Source organism: Cervus canadensis, chromosome X (assembly GCF_019320065.1).
Source record: "Cervus canadensis isolate Bull #8, Minnesota chromosome X, ASM1932006v1, whole genome shotgun sequence".
In the NCBI taxonomy this organism is placed as follows: domain Eukaryota; kingdom Metazoa; phylum Chordata; class Mammalia; order Artiodactyla; family Cervidae; genus Cervus; species Cervus canadensis.
This window is the reverse complement of record NC_057419.1, coordinates 13,125,508-13,149,544: the sequence shown is the minus strand read 5'-3', so window position 1 is coordinate 13,149,544 and position 24,037 is coordinate 13,125,508. Positions and strand designations below refer to the sequence as shown.

Here is a 24,037-nt window from a genome sequence, read left to right as displayed (position 1 = left end):
GGGGCACAGAGGACAGGCTCGGGGGTGACGGGTCCCCCCGCCTGGTTTGCCCGCAGGGAGCCACGACACGATGACCTACTGCCTGAACAAGAAGTCGCCCATCTCCAGCAAGGAGCCGAGGCTGCTGCAGCTCCTGGGCAAAGCGCTGCCGTGCATCACCCTGCCCGTGGTGCTGAAGTGGTCCACCACCCAGGTGAGGGTCTGCGGGCACGCCCAGGCCCCGGCGCAGCTCCAGCCCCCGGTGTCACCCACGGGCCGGCGTCCTCATCCCTGCTGGGGAAACGGGATTGAGAACAAACCCGCTGCAAAGCACAATTGCTGTTTAGTCACTCAAGTCGCATCTGCCTCTCTGGGACCCTATGGACTGCAGCCCGCCAGGCTCCTCTGTCCATAGGATTCTCCAGGCAAGGATACTGGAGTGGGTGGCCATGCCCTCCTCCAGGGGATCTTCCTGACCCAGAGAGCCTCCCAGAAAGGTAGCAAAGGACACAGCTTTACTGTGGACCAGCCTGAAGCCAAAGGGGGACGCATGGACTAAGAGCATCACAGGCTGAAGTCAGAGAGGCTGGGGGAGCTGGGAGGGGGAGGGGGAGCTGGGAGGGGAGGGGAGGGGAGGGGAGGGGATGGTCCCTCCCTTTGTGCAGCTGAGCTGACAGGACAGCTCCTTCTTGCTCCCAGATAAGCAATGGCTGAGTTCCCACATCCTCTGAGGTGGGTTTGTGTTTGCAGCCCGACACCCACTCCAGGGAGGCCTCCTCGGTGGCTCAGATGGTAGAGAATCTGCCTGCAATGCAGGAAGCGCAGGTTTGATCCCTGGGTGGGGAAGATCCCCTGGAGCAGGAAATGGCCACCCACTCCAGGATTCTTGCCTGGAGAATCCCAGGGACGGAGCGCCTGGCCGGCTGCAGTCCGTGGGGTCACAGAGAATCAGACGACTGAGAACGCAGGCAGGCACTCACCCCCTTCCCCTGCAGTGCTCCTCCGGGGTGGATCGGGGTTTAGGGGTGGGGAGAGGCCAGGAGGGCCGCAGTCATCATGCAGGATGGAGAAGGGTCGGTGGCGGGGCCCTGTCTGTGAGGAGGGGGCACCAACTCACAGCGGTCCTGTCGCCAGCACGCGCGTCAGCCAGGGGGCGGATGGTGCGGGGCAGAGAACCCACCTGGGCCCAGGGGCCCACCTGGGGGGCAGACGGCCCCTGCCTTCCTGTACCTCACCTGGGGGGCTTCAGGCTGGTCCTCCCCCAGAGGACCAGAGACTGTCAAGCACACCTCTTGCCTCATGTAATTGCTATCTCTTGCCTCCAGTAATTGCTTCCTCCTGGGAGGTCCCCAGTTGCTGGAATCCTGCTCGGGGGACCTGAGGGGTGGAGAGCCCAGGCTGGAATGTGGGCAAACCTCATTCCTGCTCGGGTCAGGCGCCTGCAGCCCGGCCGGCAGAGCTCACATCCAGAGGGGCGGGTCCACCAGAGCCCAGGAGGCCTGCGGAGCTGGGGGCCCTCGGTCCTGAGGGCCCCTTGGTGCTGGGATCCCTCCGTCCGGGGGACCTGGGTGCTGGGGTCTCAAGTGCCATGACTGCCGGGGGGTCCTGGGGTGTGGGCAGGGGGCGGGGTGGGGTCTTTGTGGGGGGTATTGAAGGTCAGCGGCTGCAGCAGCCCTTGACTTAATCCTTTTAGAGGCAGATGGCAAGTGCCCTTGTGTAGCTGACAATATTCATATTAACCTTTGCTTTTTCTTTTATTTTGGATTGGATCGGGCGGGGGGGGGGGGGTTGTGATTTTCTTTCCCACTTTTTTATCCTTGTATTTTTTTCTTTTTCCATTATGACTCCGTGCAGAGAACACAGTACCGTTTTCTGCTACTAGTTTATGTTAATATTAGTTTTTACTTTTTATTTTGGATAGAAGGAGACTATCGCTTTCTTTCCTTTTTAATCCTTAGATATTTGTCTTTTTCCATAATGACTCTGTGTAGAGAACATACTACCATTTTCTGCTACTAATTTATGTTAATATTAGTCTTTGCTTCTTTTCTAACAGAGAGCATCTGTCATTTTCTTTCCAATTTTTTATCCTTATGTTTTTCTTTTTCCGTTATGACTCCATGTAGAGGACATGGTACATTTTCTGCTACTAATTTATATTAGGGTTTCCCTGGTGGCTCAGCTAATGAAGAATCTGCCTGCAATGCAGGAGACATGGGTTCGATCCCAGAGCTGGGAAGATCCCCTGGAGAAGGGAATGGCAGGTCACTGGAGAACCCCATGGACAGAGGGGTCTGCGGGCTACAGTCCATGGGATTAGAGTTGGACGTGACTGAGCAACTTTCACTTTTCATTTGTCTTGCTGTTATTGTTTGCTTTTTCCTCTTATTCATGTGGCGGGCTGAGGTTTCTCCCTTTCCTTCTCCCCTGATCCCTCCCTGCCTTTCCTAGTGCTTCTGTGGGGGTGGGGCAGACCTCTGCTGGTCCTGTGTGTCCTCACGTCCAAGGGTCCAGCTGGGGTGCTGCGGAGCCTGGGCTGCTTCCGCCCAGGGACTGCCCAGGAGGAGGGTGAGGCTGGACCCTGCAGGGACCCCCCCACCCAAGACCACGGTCTGGGCCCGGGCTCTGCTCCACCTGACCAGTGACCCTGGAGACCCCGTCCCCAGAAGCAGGGCCTGAGCCCAGCGGCAGCAGCACAGCTGACCTTACGGTGGACGACGCGGCCCCCAGCTGGGCGTCCTCTGCGCGGGCCCAGCCCCCGACGAGCCGGGGAGGGGCCGCCCTGTGCCCGGAGCAGCTGACCGACCTGTGTGTGCAGGTGCTCAGCGTCGCGGAGCAGCTGGATGCCGGCGTGAGGTACCTGGACCTGCGGATCGCGCACGTGGAGGGCGGCTCCGAGAGGAACCTGCACTTCGTCCACATGGTGTACACGACGGCCCTCGTGGAGGTGCGGGCGCGGTGCGGGCCGGGGCGCCAGCCGGGGACAGCCACGGGCGGTCCAGGCAGCAGGGGCTGACCTGTAAGGGCAAGCCGGGGCCCCCGGGGTGGGAGACGCTGGCCCCTAGGGGGCGGACACGCGGCCACCCCAGGTGGGAGACGCCGGCCCCTAGGGGGCGGACACGCGGCCATTCAGACAGACACACATCCACCCCAGGTGGAAGACGCTGACCTCTAGGGGGCGGACACGTGGCTATTCAGACAGACACACGTCCACCCCAGGTGGGAGATGCTGATCCCTAAGGGGACAGACACACGTCCACCCCGGGTGGGAGATGCCAGCTCCAAGGGGGGCGGACACACGGCCACCCCAGGTGGAAGACACTGACCCCTAAGGGGGCGGACAGGCGGACACTCAGACAGACACATGTCCACCCCGGGTGGGAGATGATGACCCATAAGGGGACAGACACACGCCTGCTCAGACAGACACACGTCCACTCCAGGCAGGAGAGGGCTGACCTCTGGCCATGAGTCACTCAGAATTCCCGACCAGCGTGCGTTTGTTTCTGAACTCAGACCTGTAGCCTTGGCCGCTGGGGCGTCTCCCGGAGTTTGGCTAAACCGGGTCCCCGGCGCGTCTTCCTGTGTCCAGTCCATTCTCTCGGCTGTCAAGTCACGCCATGTCTCATTCCGCCCGCGGCCCCCGGTGCCCCCACCACAGACCCCAGCGACCCTCGGGGTCTGCGGGCGCCATCCCTGGGCCTCACTGTGCACGCACCCTGCTGGCCCGGCACGCTCCCTGCTGTGCACACCTCACACGATTCTGTGAGCACTGCTCCCTGCTGCCGTGCGCGCACACACATGCGTGTGCACCCGTACCTACAGGAGCGTGTGCACACGCCCACACACAACCAAGACTCCCCGCTGCCACTCGGGGAGGCTGGGTCCCTTGGGAGCGGGCGCCATGCTCTGTGTGTGTCAGGACCCCTGACCGTCTGCGGAGCGGTCGGCCGGGGGAAGCCCACCCACGCCTCTCAGCACAAGGCCCTTCTCCCCACCCCCGCCCAGGACACGCTCACGGAGATCTCGGAGTGGCTGGAGAACCACCCGCGGGAGGCGGTTGTCCTGGCCTGCAGGAACTTCGAGGGCATGACGGAGGGCCTGCACGACTACCTGGTGGGCTGCATCAAGAACATCTTCGGGGACAAGCTGTGTCCCCGCGGGGTGAGCAGGGGCCGCGGGCTCCCCATGCGCTCAGCGGCGGGGGCGGTGGGAGCGCCAGGCTGCACTGTAATCAGACTGTCCACTCGCTGCCTGAGGCTGATTCAGGCACCAGGTGACGGCGCTCAGGGAACCCCAGTAATCCACCCACCGCTGTCTGCACTCAAACACGCCAGGAACCAGCCCATCACTGGTCACAGGCACCCCCAATAATCCACCCTGCCCGGTCTCCACTCAGACACCCCCAAAATCCATCAGTCACTCCTCAAGATGCCCTAGTAACCCGCCTGCCATTTCCTATCAGAAACCCCAATAATCCACCCACCTCTGTTTCCATTCAGGAACCCCAATAATCCGCCCATCACTGCCTGACAACCAAGTAATCTACCCACCAATGTCTCCACTCAAACACCCCCAAAATCTACCAATCACTGCTCAAGACACCCCAATAACCCACCCATCACCATCTCCAGACACCCCAGTGATCTACCCACCAGTGTCTCTACTCAGACACGCCAATAATCCACCACGAGTGTCTCTTCTCACAGAGACCCTGATAATCAGTCCATCACTGCTCATAGACACCCCAATAATGCACACATCACTGTAGCTTCTCGCACACCCCCAATAACTGACACACTGTGTCACAAGGCAGCCCAACAACCCCTGTGCACACGTCTCACGGGCACCCGGATGATCCCCCCCAGGAGGTGCCGACTCTGCGTCAGCTGTGGTCACGGGGCCAGCAGGTCATCCTGTCGTATGAGGACGAGGCGTCCGTGAGCCGGCACGCGGAACTGTGGCCCGCGATTCCCTACTGGTGGGGGAACAAGGTGAAGCCCCGGGACCTCATCCACTACCTGGAGCACATGAAGAGCTGCGGCCGCCCAGGTAAATGCCCGCCTTGCACCGGGACGCCTGGTCACACGCGTGTCCTAGGGTAAGGGGCTGGCTTTGTGTTCAAGTGGAGAAATGGAACAGGACATGTTAGGGGATGTTAGGGCGTGGACGTCCTCGGGGACGTCACTCTGTCCGCCACAGGGGCTCAGGATGTAGACAGGATGTGGACATCTGGGCGGACATTACTGTGTCCACCACACGGGGCGAGGATGTGGACATCTTTGGGGTCACTCTCCAGCCCGCCCGCCCTCTGTAACAGGAGAACTTCATGAGTCAACACCGCTGTCAGCCCCTGCTGTCTGGACTTTGGTCTCTGTCGGACATCTGAAGCTCTGACCGCTGCAGAGGCCAGAGTCTGGGTGGGGTGACAGCATGGGCAGGTGACACCATGGGTTAGTGGTCACATGGACAGGTGATGGCATGGGCGGGTGACCGCATGGGTTACTGGTCACATGGGCGGGTGACCCCATGGGTTACTGGTCACATGGGCGGGTGACCCCATGGGTTACTGGTCACATGGGCGGGTGACCCCATGGGTTACTGGTCACATGGGCGGGTGCATGGGTTACTGGTCACATGGGCGGGTGCATGGGTTACTGGTCACATGGGCGGGTGACCCCATGGGTTACTGGTCACATGGGCGGGTGACCCCATGGGTTACTGGTCACATGGGTGGGAGACCCCATGGGTTACTGGTCACATGGGCAGGTGATGGCATGGGCGGGTGACCGCATGGGTTACTGGTCACATGGGCGGGTGACCGCATGGGCAGGTGACCACGTGGGTGGGTGAGCGAGGGGGTGGGTGACTGTGTGGGTGGGTGACCGGTCTGAGTTGCTGACCACACGGGTGGGTGACTGTGTGAGTTGATGACCCCCTGAGTGGGTGACCACATGGGTGGGTGACAGTGTGAGTGAGTAATCATGCGGACAGGTGACCGCATGATCTCACAGGTTAGGGACCCCGTGGGTGGGTGGACACGTGGCTTGGTGGCCAGGTGGCTTAGTGACCCCGTGGGCTGCTGACCCTGTGGGTGGGTGAGCGAGTGGGTGGGTGACCGATTTGAGTTGTGACCACACGGGTGGGTGACTGTGTGAGTTGCTGACCCCGTGGGTGGGTGGCCACGTGGAGGGGTCACCACATGGGTTAGTGACCCCATAGGCGGGTGACCATGTGAGTCGGTGTGAGCACATGGGGTGGTTGGCCACGTGACCCCGTGGGTTAGTGACCGCACACGTGGGCGGCTGGAGCCGGCACCATGAACAGAAGCCCCTCTCCGGTCCCAGGCGGGCTGTTTGTGGCCGGCATCAACCTCACGGAGAACCTGGAGTTCATCCTCGTCCACCCGGCCTGGTCCCTGGAGAAGCTGACCCTGCGGGGTCTCCCCGACCTGTGCGCGTGGGTGCGGGCCCAATGCCCGGGGTCGGCCGCCGGCTGCACCAACATCATCGCGGGGGACTTCATCGGTGCCAGCGGCTTTGTTAGTGACGTCATTGGGCTGAACCGGAAGCTGCTTCGGGGCTGACTGAAGGTGCGCGGGTGGAGCTGGGCATCCCGGAGGCTGCTCCTCCGGCGCGTCCTGTGACGTCACCGGGCTAAGCCGGAAGCTGCCTGGGGCTGATGGACAGACCGTGGGTGGAGCTGGGCACCGCGGAGGCTCCTCCTCGGTCGGGTCCTGTGACATCACCGGCCTTAACCGGAAGCCGCCTCGGGACTGACAGACGGCGCGCTGAGGAGCTGGGCATCGCCGAGGCTGTTGTCAGCCTTGTCCTGCGAGGCTGGTAATCCGTCCATCCACCCAGGGAATGTGGGTGGCTGCAGAGGTGGGGCCAGGTGGCAGGGTCCATGGGCTCCTCGGCCCTCCATGTCTCTGAGCAGATGTAGGGTATGAGGTGATGATTAAAGGCTACTGCGTGATTTGTACATTCACATCCTCAGGGAGACACACCCGGTTCTCTGATCTGTGGCTTCCCCATGGGAGAGGCTGGGGGCCCCCCTCCCCCTGGGCCGTGAGAGCAGCAGACACAACCCCCAGCGGGGGGCAGGGGGGCGGCACTATGACAGTGTCCATAGGAGGGGACTGAGCACATTATGATCCCACTGAGAAATCCCTTTTATTAGATGAGGGGCTTCCCTGGCAGCTCACTTAAGGCCTTCTTATCTCTCCTTGCTCTTCTTTGGAACTCTGCATTCAGGTGGCTATATCTTTCTGAGTCTCCTCTGCCTGTCTCTTCTCTTCTCAGCTATTTGTGAGGCCTCCTCAGACAACCACGTTGCCTTTTTGCATTTCTTCTTGTGGATGGTTTTGATCACCACCTCCTGTACAAGGTCAGGAACCTCCGGCCACAGGTCTTCCGGTACTGTGTGCCAGATCTAACCTTTGAATCTGTCACTTCCACTGTATAATCACAAGGGATTTGAATAAAGCAAAGAAACAGGAAAACAATAGAATGGGAAAAACTAGAGATCTCTTCAAGAACACTGGAGAAACCAAGGGAGTATTTCATGCAAAGACAGGCACAATAAAGGACAGAAACATTATGGGCCTAACTAAAGAAGAGATTAAGAAGAGGTAGCAAGAATACACAGAAGAACTGTAAAAAAAGGTCTTAATAACCTGTATGACCACGATGGTGTGATCACTCACCTAAGCCAGACATCCTGGAGTGCAAAGTCAAGTGGGCCTTAGGAAGCAACAGTACAGACAAAGCTAGTGGGGGTGATGGAATTCCAGCTGAGCTATTTCAAATCCTAAAAGATGGTGCTGTTAAAGTGCTTCACTCAATATGCCAGCAACTTTGGAAAACTTGGCAGTGGCCACAGGACTGGAAAAGGTCAGTTTGCATTTCAATCCCAAAGAAGGGCAATGCCAAACAATGTTCAAACTACAGCACAACTGCACTCATTTCACATGCTAGCAAGGTAAAGCTCAAAATCCTTCAAGCTAGGCTTCAATGGTATGTGAACGGAGAACTTCCAGATGTATAAGCCTGATTTAGAAAAGGCAGAGGAACCAGAGATCAAACTGCCAGCATCTGTTGGATCACAGAAAAAGGAAAATCCAGTAAAACATCTGCTTCATTGACTACACAAAAGCCTTTGACTGTGTGGATCACAGCAGACTGTGGAGAATTCTTCAAGAGATGGGAATACCAGACTACCTTACCTGCCTCCTGAGAAACCTGTATGCAGGTCAAGAAGCAACAGTTAGAACTGGACATGGAACAATGGACTGGTTCAAAACTGGGAAAGGAGTATGTCAAGGCTGTACACTGTCGCCCTGCTTATTTAACTTATGCAGAGTACATCATAGATGGGCTGGATGAAGCACAAGCTGGAATCAAGATTGCTGGGAGAAATAGCAACAATATATGCAGATGAAACCACCCTAATGGCAGAAAGTGAAGAGGAACCAGAGCCTCTTGATGAGGGTGAAAGAGAGAAGTGAAGAACCTGGCTTGAAACTCAGCATTCAAAAAACTTAAGATCATGGCATCAGGTCCCATCACTTCATGGCAAAAAGATGGAGAAACAATGGAAACAGTGACAGACTATTTTCTCGGGCTCCAAAATCATTGTGGACGGTGACTGCAGCCACGAAGTTAAAAGATGCTTGCTTCTTGGAAGAAAAGCTACGACAAACCTAGATAGAATACTAAAAAGCAGAGACATGACTTTGCCAACAATAGTTTATAATCAAGGCTATGGTTTTTCTGGTAGTCATGTACAGATATGACAATTGAACCATAAAGAAGGCTGAGTGCCGAAGAATTGATGGTTTCAAGCTGTGATGCTGGAAAACACTCTTGAGAATCCCTTGAACAGCAAGGACATCAAACCAGTCAATCCAAAAGGACATCAACCCTGAATATTAATTGGAAAGACTGATGCTGAAGCTCCAATATTTTGGTCTCCTGTTGGAAAGAGCCAACTCATTGGAAAAGACCCCGGTGCTGGGAAAGACTGCGGACAGAAGGAGAAGGGGCAGCAGAGGATGAGATGGTTGGATGGCATCACTACCCCGGGCACTGGAAGCACAGAATGTTAACCACTGGACTGCCAGGGAAGTCCCAGTTTGTGGCTTTTTGTGACCATACAACTGAGAGGTTGCTAGCAGCTTTTATGATAATCCTTGAAAGTCCAAGGTTGATGGAGCACAGTGCATGGCTACTGGGTCAGAAAATAAACCAGGGCTTCCCTGGCGGCTCAGTGAATTCATCTACCAATGCAGGAGACGAGTTCTATCCTTGATCCAGGAAGACTCCCACGTGCCGTGCAGCAACTAAGCAACTAAGAACCTGGGCGCCCCAACTGCTGGAGCCTGTGTGCCTAGAGTCTGCGCTCTGCAGCAAGAGAAGCCACGGCAGTGAGAACCCCGCACACCACAGCTAGAGAGTAGCCCCCGCTGTCTGCAACCAGAAAAAAGCCCACACGGCAGCAAATACCCAACACAGCCTGTACAGAATACAAAAACCCAACACAAAAATAAATTTTTAAAACAGAAGCCCATACAGTCAAGGATCTAGGCGCTGAAACTCATCTTGGTATCCACCCCCATCAGATAGGTGTTGGGGGCGCCCCTGGGGGCTGCCCGCCCCACTCCCCCTCCCTGTGACCATGGCCTCCCACTCACCTAGCCGGGCCTGTTTTCGAAGCCCCCGGTATCCCTGGGACCCAATGTGGGGGGAGACAGGGAGAGCCTGTCTGCAGGAGGGTCTCTGGACAGCCTGGGTATTTGGGTGGTCTTATACCTGTTCTCACCATATGCCAGCCCAAAACCACTCCCTGGGACCCCCCTGAGATCCTGGGGCCCTGAGAACCCCCAACCCCTCCTTGTCCCAGGAAACCCCTGCCCTCTGCCTGGTGAGACCCAACCTCCTCCTCCTCCCTGGGATGCCCTCTCAGCTCCCTCAGGGGGTGTCAGGCCCTGCAGCCGCCTGCCTGTGTCTGCGGCAGATCTGAGGTGAGCTCTGCTCCCCTGAGTTTTGGGGTACAGCTTCTAGGACTGGGGGGACCCTGGGGAGCAGGTGGGGGGATGCTGGGAGGAGAGGGGACCAGAGGCCAAAAGTGACCCACACTGTCCTTCCTGTGTCCTGCAGACTGGGAGGAGTTGGGAATGGAGCTGGGAGGAACTGGGTGGCCAAGCCCAGGGGATCCTGGAAGAGACCATGACTGAGGGGGTCCTAGGACCACATGGGAACTCCCAGGGCAGCCCTGGCCTGCTGAGGGGGGCTGGACCCCAGGAGCCTGGGGGTTCGTCCCAAGTCACATGCTCGCCACCCAGCGGGGTTAGGGTTAGTGCCCGTCCACCCCACCTAGCAGACCCAGGAGGATGGAGACCAGCAGGGGCTGAGTTGAATGAAGGGGAGCGGCCGGAGGCGCAGGTGCCCTGAGGCCCTGAGTGGCTGGCTCCCCAGTCTGCTCATCCCTCCGAGAGGGGGCTCTGCTCCCCGCCCCTTCACAGCCCTGCTTCACACACCCATGCAGGACCTGGCTGTCGATAAGAAGCCCGACCTTTTATTTTCCTTTAGGTGAAAACACCTAACGCCTGTGCGGTAGGTTCTGTGTACTGGGCCCTATTAATGAGCAGATCCTTCCCGCTTGCTGGGTTCTTGTTTTAATCACTCCCTGGACACTGCCGTGTGCAAGGGCAGGCTGGTCGGGTGGCACCCATGTGGGATACACAGCGGACACACAAACTGGACCTTCTTACCTAGATGGCAGTGTTCACGGGGTGTCTGCTGGGCGGCCGGTGACAAAAACCACAGAGGCTAGTTTCCACACACACACACACCGCACAAAGCTTTCGCTGTCTGATGTGTTGTCAACCACCCTGGACAGACGTCTGCTCCCCAGACGCCCTGACGGTCGCCCAGAACCACTTAGAGTCCCACCGGGTCCCGTCCTCACCCGGCTGGCCGGTGTGGGGACGGTGGGGTGGGGGGCGAACACCCACCGCACGTGCTTGTCTCTGGGACTAAAGGGTGCAGCGCCCTCATCTTTGGGGAGGGGGGAATCCTTTCACCCCGGAAACAGCTTCCGGAACCGTCCGTAAGCGGAGTCACTGATGATGACTTTAACATCGGCAGCCCCGGCCTCGGGGATCACGTCCACTGCCTGCACCGTGGCCTCCTGATGAAGCCAGCTGCAAGGGAGATGCCATTGGTGGGCGGGACAGGCGGTTGGTGGGCGGGACACGCGATTGGTGAGAGACGCGATTGATGGGCGGGACATGCAATGCGGGGGGTGGGGGGGGGCCACACACGCGATTGGTGGGAAGGAGATGCGCTTGGAAGAAGGAAGATGTGATTGGTAGTAGGGAGATGTGATTGGTGGGAGGGGACACGCGATTGGTGCGGGGACACGTGATTGGTGGGAGAAGCAACTGCTGGGAGGGACACGTGATCAGTGGGCGGGACAAATGAGGCGGGAAACAATTGATAGGAGGGAGACGTGATTGGTGGGAGGGACACGCGCTTGGTGGGAGGGACACACGACTGGTGGGAACCAAGACCCTGGCCGTGCCTGAACCCCTACCCAGCGTTCCCGGGACTGGGAGGCCGGTATCTCCCCCAGTCCCGGCGAGTGGACACAGGGCCATAGACCCCTGCTTGTGCCGGGAGGGAGACGCGATTGGTGGGAATGGAGACCCTGACGGAGCATGAACCCCCACCCAGCCTTCCCAGGGTCAGGTGGAGGGCGGGGGGGGGGCGGGGGGCAGTACCGTCTGCACTGAGGCATGGACACGCGGCCAGACCCCCACTCGTACGTGGTGAGCGCGGGGACGCGGGCGTGACAAAGCCGCCCCAGCACTGTGGCCTTGCCCGCTCCATGAATGACACCCGCACCCAGCACAGCGATGATCTGCGCCACCACCCCTCCAGCCAGGCCCGCCCCACGCACCTCAGCTGTGGTCCAGCCAGCCGCACGCGGAGGGTGAGGGTCCGTCTCCCCGTGGCTCGCAGAATGGCGTCCTCCACCCTGGCCATCAGCTCATCCAGCCCAAGCCCCAGCAGGGCAGACACGGCCAGGACGTCGGGCTCCGCGGGTGTGTACCTATCCGGGCGGCCAGCACAGCGCGCTCAGCAATGATGAGCTCACCGGGCACCAGGTCACCTCGCTGTGGACTCCTACCATACACTCCAGGGGTGGGGGGCTCACCTGGGCACCAGGTCACCCCGCTGTGGACTCCTACCATACACTCCAGGGGTGGGGGGCTCACCCGGGCACCAGGTCACCCTGCTGTGGACTCCTACCATACACTCCAGGGGTGGGGGGCTCACCCGGGCACCAGGTCCACCTTGTTGTGGACTTCCACCATGCTCTCCAGGAGGGTGTTTGGCAGGCCCAGGCCCCGCAGGGCCGACAGGACACTGGCCTTCTGCAGCTCCTTCTCGGGGTGGCTCACATCTCTGACATGGACGATCAGATCCTGAGGACCAGATGGGCCAGGTGGTCAGCTCTTGGGGCCAGGGGCTTCTACCCCCAGGCCCGGAGGACCCCCAGCCCCAGGACACTGCTCATCCAGGTGAGGGCAGAGCTCCCCACCATAAGGGTCTAACCCGAGGGGTGGGTGCGACCTGACACCACAGAGCGGCTCTGTGGTGAACGCACCCCAGCCCCCTCATTAGGGTTTTCGTCGCGGCGGCCACGCCTTCCCTGTGCACTTGGAACCCCCAAACCTACACTGCTCAGCACCCCCAAGCTGTCTCCCCAGTCTCCTGCCCCAAACGTACTGACCCCCACCACCAACCAGCCCAGCCAGCAGGGCCAGGTTCAAAGCTCTGGGCTGGTCCACTTTGCTGTGAAACCTTCAAGCTCACACTGTAAAGAAGTTCTTTCCCCCTGCCTCATATTTTACATGCAGGTTCCTCCTGCAGAATTGGGAAAATAGAGATAAAAGGAAAGTAACAACGGAGGGTAATTCTGTCACGGAAAGGAAGTGCTCTGAACGGTTTACGGGATTCACTTCCAGGTTCTCTTTTTGATGAAATTAATTTTCTTTTAATTCAGGTTTCATTTCAGAAATTTTACACTTTCAGGAACCCTGGAGGATGACGCATGCAGCTGCACGGTGCCCTCAGCCTCAGCTGCTGCGACCTAGAAGGTCCCGGAGTGCCGGTCCCTGGCCCCTGCCGCCCCCCTGCTGAGTAAACGCCAGGCTCTATTGGGGTTCACTGGCTCTGGGCCCCAGATACAGCCAACACAGAAAGGGAAACCCCTCTCATAGCATTTCCTTCAGATAAATTACAATTGTAGGGCTTCCTTGGTCACTTTCCTGGCAAGTGGTAAGAAATCCACCTGCCAATGCAAGAGATGTGGGTTCAATGCCTGGGCCGGGAAAATCCCACATACCACAGAGCAGCTAAGCCGGTGCTCAACAACTAATGAGCCAGCATGCTGCAACGACCGACAGCCACAGGCTGTAGACCCCTGCTCCGCAACAAGAGAGGCCGCCACAATGAGAAAACCGGGCCCCACAACCAGAGAGAGGCCCCCCACTCACCACACTTAGAGAGAAGACCCCACGCACCACAGAGAGAGGCCCCCCACTCACCACACTTAGAGAGAAGACCCCACTCACCACAAAGAGAGGCCCCCCACTCACCACACTTAGAGAGAAGGCCCCCCACTCTCCACAGTTAAATAGAAGGCCCCACTCACCGCAGTTAGAGGGAGACCCCCCACTCACCACAATTAGAGAGAAGCCACCCACTCACCACAGAGAGAGGTTGCCCACTCACCGCACTTAGAGAGAAGACCCTACTCACCACAGAGAGAGGCTCCCCACTCAACAGTTAGAGGCCCCCCACTCACCACAGTTAGAGAGAGGCCCCCCACTCACCATACTTAGAAGACCCCACGCACCACAGAGAGAGGCCCCCCACTCACCACACTTAGAGAGAAGCCCCCCACTCACCACAGAGAGAGGCCCCCCACTCACCACACTTAGAGAGAAGACCCCACTCACCACAGAGGCCCCCCACTCACCACACTTAGAGAGAAGGCCCCCCACTCGCCACAGTTAAATAGAAGGCCCCACTCACCGCAGTTAGAGGGAGACCCCCCACTCACCACAATTAGAGAGAAGCCACCCACTCACCACAGAGAGAGGTCGCCCACTCACCGCACTTAGAGAGAAGCCGCCCATGCACCACAGTTAGAGAGAAGACCCTACTCACCACAGAGAGAGGCTCCCCACTCAACAGTTAGAGAGAGGCCCCCCACTCACCACAGTTAGAGAGAGGCCCCCCACTCACACCAGTTAGAGAGAGAGGCCCCCAACTCACCACAGTTAGAGAGACTCCCCACTCATGACAGAGAGGCCCCCCACTCACCACAGTTAGAGAAAGGCCCCCCACTCACCACATTTAAGAGAGAGGCCCCCAATTCACCACAGTTAGAGGCCCCCACTCACCACATTTAAGAGAGAGGCCCCCAACTCACCACAGTTAGAAGGCCCCCAATCACCACATTTAAAAGACAGGCCCCCCACTCACCACAGTTATAGACCCCACCACCTGCCACAGCTAAAGAGAAGGCCCCCAACTCACCACAGTTAGAGGCCCCCACTCACCACAGTTAGAGAGAGGCCCCCCCCCACTCACCACAGTTAGAGAGAAGGCCCCCCACTCACCACAGTTAGAAGACGCCCCCCACTCACCACAGTTAGAGTGAGGCCCCCACTCACCACATTTAAGAGAGAGGCCCCCAACTCACCACAGTTAGAAGGCCCCCACTCACCACAGATAGAGGCCCCCCACTCACCACAGTTAGAGTGAGGCCCCCCACTCACCACAGTTAGAGAGAGGCCCCCCACTCACCACAGTTAGAGAGAGGCCCCCCACTCACCAGTTAGAAGAGGCCGCCCACTCACCACAGATATAGACCCCCCCACCTGCCACAGTTAAAGAGAAGGCCCCCAACTCACCACAGTTAGAGGCCCCCACTCACCACAGTTCGAGGCCCCCGACTCACCACAGTTAGAGAGAAGCCCCCCACTCACCACAGTTAAAGAGAGGGCCCCGCTCACCACAGTTAGAGAGAGGGCCCCCCACTCACCACAGTTAGAGGCCCCCCACTCACCACAGTTAGAGAGAGGCCCCCACTCACCACAGTTAGAAGAGGCCCCCACTCACCACAGTTAGAGAGAGGCCCCCCGCTCACCACAGAGAGAGACCCCCCACTCAACACAGTTAGAGAGAGGCCCCCACTCAACACAGTTCGAGAGACCCCCCACTCACCACAGTTAGAGTGAGGCCCCCACTCACCACAGTTAGAGAGAGGCCATCCAACTCACCACAGTTAGAGAGAGACCCCCCACTCACCACAGTTAGAGAGAGGCCCCCACTCAACACAGTTAGAGAGAGGCCCCCACTCAACACAGTTCGAGAGACCCCCCACTCACCACAGTTAGAGAGAGGCCCCCCACTCACCACAGTTAGAGAGAGGCCCCCACTCAACACAGAGAGAGGCCCCCACTCAACACAGTTAGAGAGAGGCCCCCCACTCACCACTGTTAGAGAGAGGCCCCCCACTCACCACTGTTAGAGAGAGGCCCCCCACTCACCACTGTTAGAGAGAGGCCCCCCACTCACCACAGTTAGAGTGAGGCCCCCACTCACCACAGTTAGAGAGAGGCCCCCCACTCACCACAGTTAGAGAGAGGCCCCCACTCACCACAGTTAGAGAGAGGCCCCCACTCACCACAGTTAGAGAGAGGCCCCCACTCACCACAGTTAGAGAGAGGCCCCCACTCACCACAGATAGAGAGAGGCCCCCCACTCACCACAGTTAGAGAGAGGCCCCCACTCACCACAGCTAGAGTGAGGCCCCCACTCACCACAGTTAGAGGCCCCCCACTCACCACAATTAGAGAGAGGCCCCCAACTCACCACAGTTAGAGAGAGGCCCCCACTGACCACAACTAGAGAAAGCCCCAAGGGCAGTCAAGATCCAGCACAGCCAAAATAAAGGTTATGTAAATAAATAGAAGACAAACTTAAAATTGCACAGGCAGGCCTAGCTCCGCGTGGAGGGCTTTGAGGGGATCTGGTCCCTGAGAGTCCGGTGTAAGGGGACACAGCCCTGCGCTGTCCTGAGGAGGGAACCCCCTCCCCTCCCTGTTGGCTGGCATCTGAGGGGGAACCGCCCGGCCCTCCCCACTCACCGAGTGGGCCACGTCCTGCAGGGTGGCCGAGAAGGACTCGACCAGGCTGTGGGGCAGCTGCGAGAGGAAGCCGATGGTGTCCATGTAGAGTACCGTCAGCGCGGACGGCAGCCGCCCCGCGTGGGCTGTGACGTCGAGCGTCGCGAACAGCTGGTCCCGGGGCTGCATGGCGGCGTCCCCGGTCAGGGCCTTGATCAGCGTGGTTTTCCCTGCAAGCCGAGCACAAGGGGACATGCATCTCAGACCGTCTCGGCCCCCCTAGCATCCACGTCTGAGTACCGGCTGCTGGACGGTGGGATGGGGGCGGGGAGGGTGCCTGGGTCCGGAGTTCTGTGCAGGGCCCTGGTGCCAGGCACGGGTCACTGAAGAACACAGCTGTTGTCCAGGATTTGGGGTGAGATACATCGGGCCTGGTTGGGAGGGTTAGTGCAGACGAGCAAGGGGCATGGTGTACAGTGGTCACGTGTGTGTGTGTGTGTGTGTGTGTGTGTGTGTGTGTGAGAGAGAGAGATGGGGAGGCGTCCTTGGAGACAGGGGGAGACGTCCTGGGCCATGTGAGCTGTGATGCGGGTGTGCTTGTACACAGTGATGGTGTAGACAGTGGTCACGTGTGTGTGTGTGTGTGTGTGTGTGAGAGAGAAAGATGGGGAGGCATCCTTGGAGACAGGGGGAGACATCCTGGGCCATGTGAGCTGTGATGCAGGTGTGCTTGTACACAAGAGTGATGGTGTAGACAGTGGTCACGTGTGTGTGTGTGTGTGTGAGAGATGGGGAGGCGTCCGTGGAGACAGGGGGAGGTGTCCTGGGCCGTGTGAGCTGTGATGTGGGTGTGCTTGTACACAGTGATGGTGTAGACAGTGGTCACGTGTGTGTGTGTGTGTGTGTGTGTGAGAGAGAGAAAGATGGGGAGGCATCCTTGGAGACAGGGGGAGACATCCTGGGCCATGTGAGCTGTGATGCAGGTGTGCTTGTACACAAGAGTGATGGTGTAGACAGTGGTCACGTGTGTGTGTGTGTGTGTGAGAGATGGGGAGGCGTCCGTGGAGACAGGGGGAGGTGTCCTGGGCCGTGTGAGCTGTGATGTGGGTGTGCTTGTACACAGTGATGGTGTAGACAGTGGTCACGTGTGTGTGTGTGTGTGTGTGTGTGAGAGAGAGAAAGATGGGGAGGCATCCTTGGAGACAGGGGGAGACATCCTGGGCCATGTGAGCTGTGATGCAGGTGTGCTTGTACACAAGAGTGATGGTGTAGACAGTGGTCACGTGTGTGTGTGTGTGTGTGAGAGATGGGGAGGCGTCCGTGGAGACAGGGGGAGGTGTCCTGGGCCATGTGAGCTGTGATGTGGGTGTGCTTGTACACAGTGATGGTGTAGACAGTGGTCACGTGTGTGTGTGTGTGTGTGTGTGTGTGTGTGTGAGAGAGATGGGGAGGCGTCCTTGGAGACAGGGGGAGACGTCCTGGGCCATGTGAGCTGTGATGCAGGTGTGTGTGTACACAAGAGTGATGGTGTAGACAGTGGTCACGTGTGTGTGTGTGTGTGTGTGTGTGTGTCCGTGAGAGAGAGATGGGGAGGCGTCCTTGGAGACAGGGGGGGTGTCCTGGGCCATGTGAGCTGTGAGGCGGGTGTGCTCAGCCAGAAGCCTGATGGTGCAATTGGGCTGGTGCTATGTGCCTGGCCTGGGGTGGGAGTCCAGGTGACCACCCAGCTTCATCCCAGAGAGGCCCCACCCACCAGCACAGCCCCACCCCAGGAAGATCCCACCCACCACCCTGGCCCTAGGGGGTTTCACCCATCAGCTCCTCCCTGGGAGGCCCCGCCCACCAGCACAGCTCAGCCCCTGGGAGGCCCCGCCCACTACCCTGGCCCTAGGGCGGGTCCACCCAGGAGTCCTCCCTGGGAGGCCCCGCCCACCACCCTGGCCCCAGGGCGGGTTCACCCACCAGCTCCTCCCTGGAGGTCCCACCCCTGTGAGCCACTAGCTCCTCCCCGGGGAGGGCCCGGGCCCCCGCCCCTGGCCCTGCCGGCGCCCCTCACCACAGTTCGTGTATCCAACCACAGAAACCACAGGAAACTCCCTCCGCCTCCGCTGCTGCCCCAGAAGGCGCCTCTTGCAGCGTAGTCTCTCCAGGGCCTTCTGGATCTTAGCTTCCCTGTCTCTCAGGAGACGCTGCTGCAGCTGCAGGAAGGACTCCCCTAAAAACACCCGAGACGGCGAGTCAGCGAGCAGACCCGGGGTAGAAAGGGGGCAAGAGCCACGGGGGGGGGGGGCAGGCGGGGGGAGGAGGGGCGGCCTGTGGGGGTCTGACAGGTGTCAGGACCCCGGGGACAAAGCCCCTAGCCTGCGCCCCCAGCACCAACAGCCTTGACACCTCCTGTTGGGAGACGGCTCTGCCCGGAGGAAGGCGGCCTTGCCCCAGCCCTACTGCCCTTTGGGGTCACCTGGGCTCCCCCTTACCCCTGAGGAGGAAAGCCCGAGGGGAGGGTCCGCATGGTGGCCGCAGTGGGCTGAGCAGTGCCCAGAGATGCATCCACGTCCTCACCCCCAGGACCTACAAATGGGGCCTTATTTGGAAATGGGGTCTCTGCAGAGGGGATGAAGTGAAGGACCTGAAGTAGGGGCAGCCATAAACCCAAGGACCGAGTTCGTATAAGACACAGACACACAGACCCAGAGGAGAAGCCGCGTGGAGACGGAGGCAGAGAAGGGAGGCAGGCGGCCACCAGCCCAGGGATAGACGCCTGGAGCCCCCAGAAGCTGGAAGAGGCGGGAAGGACCTTCCCCTGGAGACTCTGGACAGAGCTCAGCCCTGGGGCCCCTTGACACACACCCTTGCTTGAACGTGACCACAGAGAGGCCCTCTCAGGACTTGTGAGGGCCCTGTTCCCTTTGTAGGGGTGCTGGCCACAGTAATCCCCTTCTGCACACCTAGTGAGGAGACCTCAGACACCTACCTGACCCCATGGTGTAGCGAGAGCTCCGTCCCCGTCCGCCCAGGTGGGCAACGTTGCTTTTCAGGTGGGACCTAGCTGGAAACGGGTTGGCTCAGTAGATGGGCGGACACGTGCATGCACCACAGGACGTGGGGCGAGGACACAGCAGGGGGCCGGTGTGGGGGTGGGGTTTCTGGAGGAGGGATCGCTGGGGGCCCCCTCCCACGTGGGCCATCACGGGCGAGGACAGAGGGCTCCTCCCTGGGTGACATGTCCCTGCTCGCGTACAGATCGGGCTCAGGTACAGATCGGACCCGCCGCCACAAACTTGCAGCCCTACCCACCACATCCCCCCCTCAGCACGCCTAGCAACATATCTAGATACACGAAAACTAGAGAAAGTCCCAGGAGGGCTCCCTAGAGAGGGTCCCTGTGGGGGCAGGGAGGGATGTACCTAGAGAGGGTCCCGGTGGGGGCGGGGTGTCCCTAGAGAGGGTCCCAGGGGGTCTGTGTCCTTAAAGAGAGTCCGGAGGAGGTCCCTAGAGAGGGTCTGGGGGGGGGGGTCCCTAGAGAGGGTCCGGTGGGGGGGGCCCTAGAGAGGGTCTGGGGGGGGGGGCCCTAGAGAGGGTCTGGTGGGGGTTCCCTAGAGAGGGGTCCCAGGATGGGGTGGTCCCTAGAGAGTGTCGGGTGGGTGTGGGGGGTCCCTAGAGAGGGTCTCGGTCGGGGGGGGGGGGGTGTCCCTAGAGAGGGTCTCGGGGGGGGGCTCCCTAGAGAGGGTCTGCTGGGTTGGGGGAGGGGGTCCGTCTGCCCCGGCCTGGGTCCTGCTCGCACCTGAGCAGGGGGAGCTCCGCCAGTGCCACCTGCAGCCGTGCCTCCTTGGTGCGGGCATTGCAGCGGAATATGTGCAGAACCACGGTGAACCGGTCAAACACAGGCACACGCCAGGCGGCTTCCAGGTCTTTCTAGAAAGAACAGAGAGGGAGGGAGAGGATGAGCTGTGAGCCCAGGCTCCTTGACACCTGCTGACCCGCTGCTTCCCGCGGTACCTTGGTGGGCGTGGCCAGCCTCTCCACGTTCAGGAAGACCGCGGTGATTTCCGGCAAACCTCTGATCCTCTCTAGCAAAAGAGTACCGCTGATCAGAGGCTGCTGCGCCCGCAACGTGCATCTGGGGAGTGACCCTGCGCGTTGATCGGCTGTGTCCCCCAGGCATCCCTTGGGTCTCCCAGCACAGTATTCAGGAAGCATGGAGCATGGGTCAGGGAGTACCAGGAAAGTAGGTCTCACACCTGCTGAAGCTGAAGCTCCAATACTTTGACGACCTGATGTGAAGAACTGACTCATTGCAAAAGACCCTGACGCTGGGAAAGATTGAAGGCTGGAGGAGAAGGGGACGACAGGGGATGAGATGGTTGGATGGCATCACTGACTCGATGCACATAAGTTTGAGCAAGCTCCGGGAGTTGGTGATGGATAGGGAGGCCTGGCGTGCTGCAGTCCACGGTGTTGCAAAGAGTCGGACACGACTGAGAGACTGAACAACGACAAGGTCTTGTACACACATGGGTCTGGTGAGCCCGCGGGGACTGAGTGCATGTTAGACTCAGAGGAACACAGACAGGCAGTGAGGACCCCCTCTGCGTGTTGCCTGCACCCAGCTGTGAACCAGACGCGGGTTTTGCGGGGGGGGGGGGGGATGTCAGGGTCCACAGAGGGGCAAGGGGCTCGTGCAGGAACACCCCCCAGGGCACTGAGACGGGGCGGCAGTCTGGCCTGAGTGCTGGGGTCTCACTGGAATGCTGAGGCTGGTTTCTGCCCCCTGATGCAAGTTCGGTGAGGCGAAGGGGGACGGTCGAGCTTGCGCCATGTTAGGAGCAGGCTGCGCCATGTGCGATGAAGGGCTCACCTGTCAGCTGCTCCAAGGTCCCTCTGCCGAAGATGAGCTTCTTGTCTGGCGTCTTGGTGGGCACCACCATCGTGTCCACCACCGACCAGCCGTCCAGCGTGCACACCAGCGCTCGGGCCTCCGCCACCTGCCACTCGGCTTAGGAGAGACGGGCTGGTGTGAGGGCCACTTCCGGCCGGGTCAGCCCTGCCACATGCCCCCAGGCTGGGACGGCTTCCTGCTTCCTGGCCACAGGAAGGTTCCCAGAAACCACCCGAATGGGCATTTGCTTAAAGGAAGATCTGTTCTTCTGGGTGGATGGTCAGGAGCGGGGACTGAGGATCGGGGAGGGGAGAGGAGGGGAGGGGGGAGGGGAGCCAGAGCTGAGCAGGGGACACAGGGACAGCCCCCTATGTTGGAATTGGGCAGGTCTGCCCCGTGGGGACTCGGGATCCCTTGTGACCCACTAGACAGCATCTCCCGTGAACTTCCCAGGGCTCGCAGAGCCTGCCGTCCTGTATGTGGGTGGGCTGAGTCCCGTCCTGGGCGGGTGTCCTGTCTTGGGTGACCAGAGCCTAGTTCCAGCCTCCCTCAGTGACTGCGCTTACCCAGCCCAGCATGAGCAAGGAGGCGCCCACCCAGGGCCCGTGGCCCTGAGCAGTCTGTATAATGAGGCCGGCGGGAGGCAGGGGCCACCCAGGACAAGAGTCCAGAGCAGCGGGGACACAGGCTGTGGATCAAAGGCAGTCAGGACCTGCCCCGCCCTCATCTCTCCTCCAGCCGGTCCCTCGCAAGGTAGCTGATGGACAACAGACACGTAGGCAGTGGGTGCCACCGCGTGGCTCTGAGCCCTAACGGGGTGGACAGGGCTGGCGCAGGTCTGGAGGGGTTGGGAGCCTGGGGGCGATGGCCCGGAGCACAGCTGTGCGGGACCCGGCTTGTTCTCCAGGTGAGGTGTGAAGCTCAGTGGCCAGAGCCTCACGGGAGGGCAGCCTCCCTCCGGAGCCCGTCCCTTCCACCCTGCGACCACAAGCGCCCCCGCCCCGCTCAGCGCTCAGCCGGTTCCCGTTTCTGCTACAGAAGGTTGTGCACAATCTCGGGGTTTAGTACTCAGCGGCGCAGAGAGAAAGCGGGTCCATAAAAGGCTTAAAGCCGAGGGGCATCCCGCGTGCACCCCGCGTGAGTTGCTGGGATCGTTTGCATTATGGATGGGGAGGCCCCGGGGGAGCAGGGCAGAGCGACACCCAGGAGCGGCTCAGAAGGAAAGGGGCTCGCTGCGTGCAAAGCAGGAGAGCGCCTGTGCCCAGAATGAGGGTTTCCAGGCCCATGGAGGCGAGGGGCTCCCGGAGCAAGTGAGGGAGTGCGCGGTTCAGCCTCCGAGTCCGCCTCAGAAGCCCCACCTAACCGGCTGCAGCCTCGGAGGCAAGCCCCAGAAACCCCGCCTCCTGCGCCCCGCCCCCAGAAGTCCCGACCAATGAGTTCTGGCCTTCGGAATGCGCCCCCAGAATCCCCGCCTCCGGAGCCACGCCCCCAGAAGCCACACCCTATGAGCTCCGGCCATCGAGGTCCGCCCCTGAAGCCCGGCCTCTGGCGTCCCCGACCTATGAGCTCCAGCTCTCGGAGTCTCGCCCCCAGAAGCCCCGCCTCTGGCGTCCCCGACCTACGAGTTCCAGCCCGCGAGTCCCGCCCCCATAAGCCCCTCCTCCGGGGCGCCGGCTTCCCCGCCCCTTAGGATCAAGCCTCCTCGCTCCGCCCGCGCCCGCGCCCGCCCCCGCCTGCCCCCAGCGCTCTCGGTCACCTCGGGTACCCTGCGGCTTCGCGCGCCCCCACTTGACCTCAGGGTGAACCAGGCACACTCGCTGTGTCCCCGCCGGCAGCAGTGGGTCCGCCCTCAGCAGCTCCTCCTCGTTTTCGTCCTCCTCCGCATCTTCGGGTTCCTCCTCCGCGTCAGCCAGGCTTCTCCGGCCATCCGCACGTGGGCTCCGCCCTCCACCCTCCCGCCCATCCGAGCACCCCAGGCCCCCGCGGAGAGCGGCGAGGGCGCGCTCGGGGTGGGGCGGCGGCGGCAGCAGCGCGGCCCTTGGGGGCCGGCAGCCGCGAACCGCGCGAGAGAGCCAGGTGCCCCCGCGGACGGCGGCCCGCAAGGCCCACATCCCGCGCTCCCCTGCGCAGCAGGGCGGGGCCTCAGAGCGGAGGCAACTCTCCTGCCTGCTGCCGGTCGGTCACTCGGGACAATAGGGCGGGGCCTCGGGGGGGACGACCCAGCTCCCTTGCCGCTGCCCATTGGTCGCCCGAGTCAATAGGGCGTAGCCTCCTCCCTTGCGGGCTGCCCACTGGTCTCCAGAGGCAACAGGGCGGGGCCCCGGGGCGGACCCAGCTCCCTTACAGGCTGCCCATTGGTTCCAGGGATCACGTGATCGCCGCTGCCGCCGCCTGATTGGTGGGCGCGAATGCCGGCCGAGGCGGGTCCAGGCGGTGCCGCGGGGCAAGCGGCTCTGTGTGTTGGGGATGCTCTCTGTGACCTCCCCCGGCGTGTAGCGCCTGGGCCGAGCCGCGCCGCGCCCCCAAGCCGGGCCCCACTCCAGCCTCCGTGCGTAGCCGGCGGTCTGGGCTTGTGGTTCAGCCCTCGGGAGCCCGGAGCTCTGCCTTGCGCGTCCGAGTGCGCCCCCTAACCCGGAGGTCCCAGCTCCTGCCTTGGGGCCTGGAGTCTGACCCGAGGGGTACCGTGAACCCTGCTTTGGGCTCCGCACCCGCTCCACGGCTCTGAAGTGTACGCTGGTGGCTCGACTGTGGCCCTGGAGGTCCACATAGGTCCCCCCGAATCCTGAACGCTGCCTTGGGGATGTGTGTGGCTCAGTTCAGTTCAGTCGCTCAGTCGTGTCCGACTCTTTGCGACCCCATGAACCGCAGCACGCCAGGCCTCCCTGTCTATCACCAACTCCCGGAGTCCACCGAAACCCATGACCATTGAGTTGGCGATGCCATCCAACCATCTCATCCTCTGTTGTCCC

At 60.6% G+C, this 24,037-nt stretch overlaps 2 protein-coding genes across 2 annotated transcripts; one reads left to right on the top strand and one right to left on the bottom strand.

Moving 5' to 3' along the window:
• Nucleotides 1–59: 59 nt before the first annotated feature.
• Nucleotides 60–6,971, top strand: PLCXD1 (phosphatidylinositol specific phospholipase C X domain containing 1). The gene is made up of 5 exons (XM_043459171.1): nt 60–193; nt 2,798–2,926; nt 3,988–4,143; nt 4,848–5,031; nt 6,327–6,971. The coding sequence occupies exons 1-5, from the start codon at nt 71–73 to the stop codon at nt 6,563–6,565; spliced, it is 831 nt and encodes a 276-aa protein (XP_043315106.1). The 5' UTR covers nt 60–70; the 3' UTR covers nt 6,566–6,971.
• Nucleotides 6,972–10,641: 3,670 nt separating this feature from the next.
• On the bottom strand, nt 10,642–23,255 carry GTPBP6 (GTP binding protein 6 (putative)). The gene is made up of 10 exons (XM_043459170.1): nt 22,825–23,255; nt 21,048–21,185; nt 20,189–20,259; nt 19,974–20,104; nt 19,164–19,234; nt 18,246–18,404; nt 16,211–16,419; nt 12,324–12,472; nt 11,944–12,096; nt 10,642–11,185 (listed from the first exon to the last, which is right to left on the bottom strand). The coding sequence occupies exons 1-10, from the start codon at nt 23,177–23,179 to the stop codon at nt 11,062–11,064; spliced, it is 1,560 nt and encodes a 519-aa protein (XP_043315105.1). The 5' UTR covers nt 23,180–23,255; the 3' UTR covers nt 10,642–11,061.
• Nucleotides 23,256–24,037: the final 782 nt, after the last annotated feature.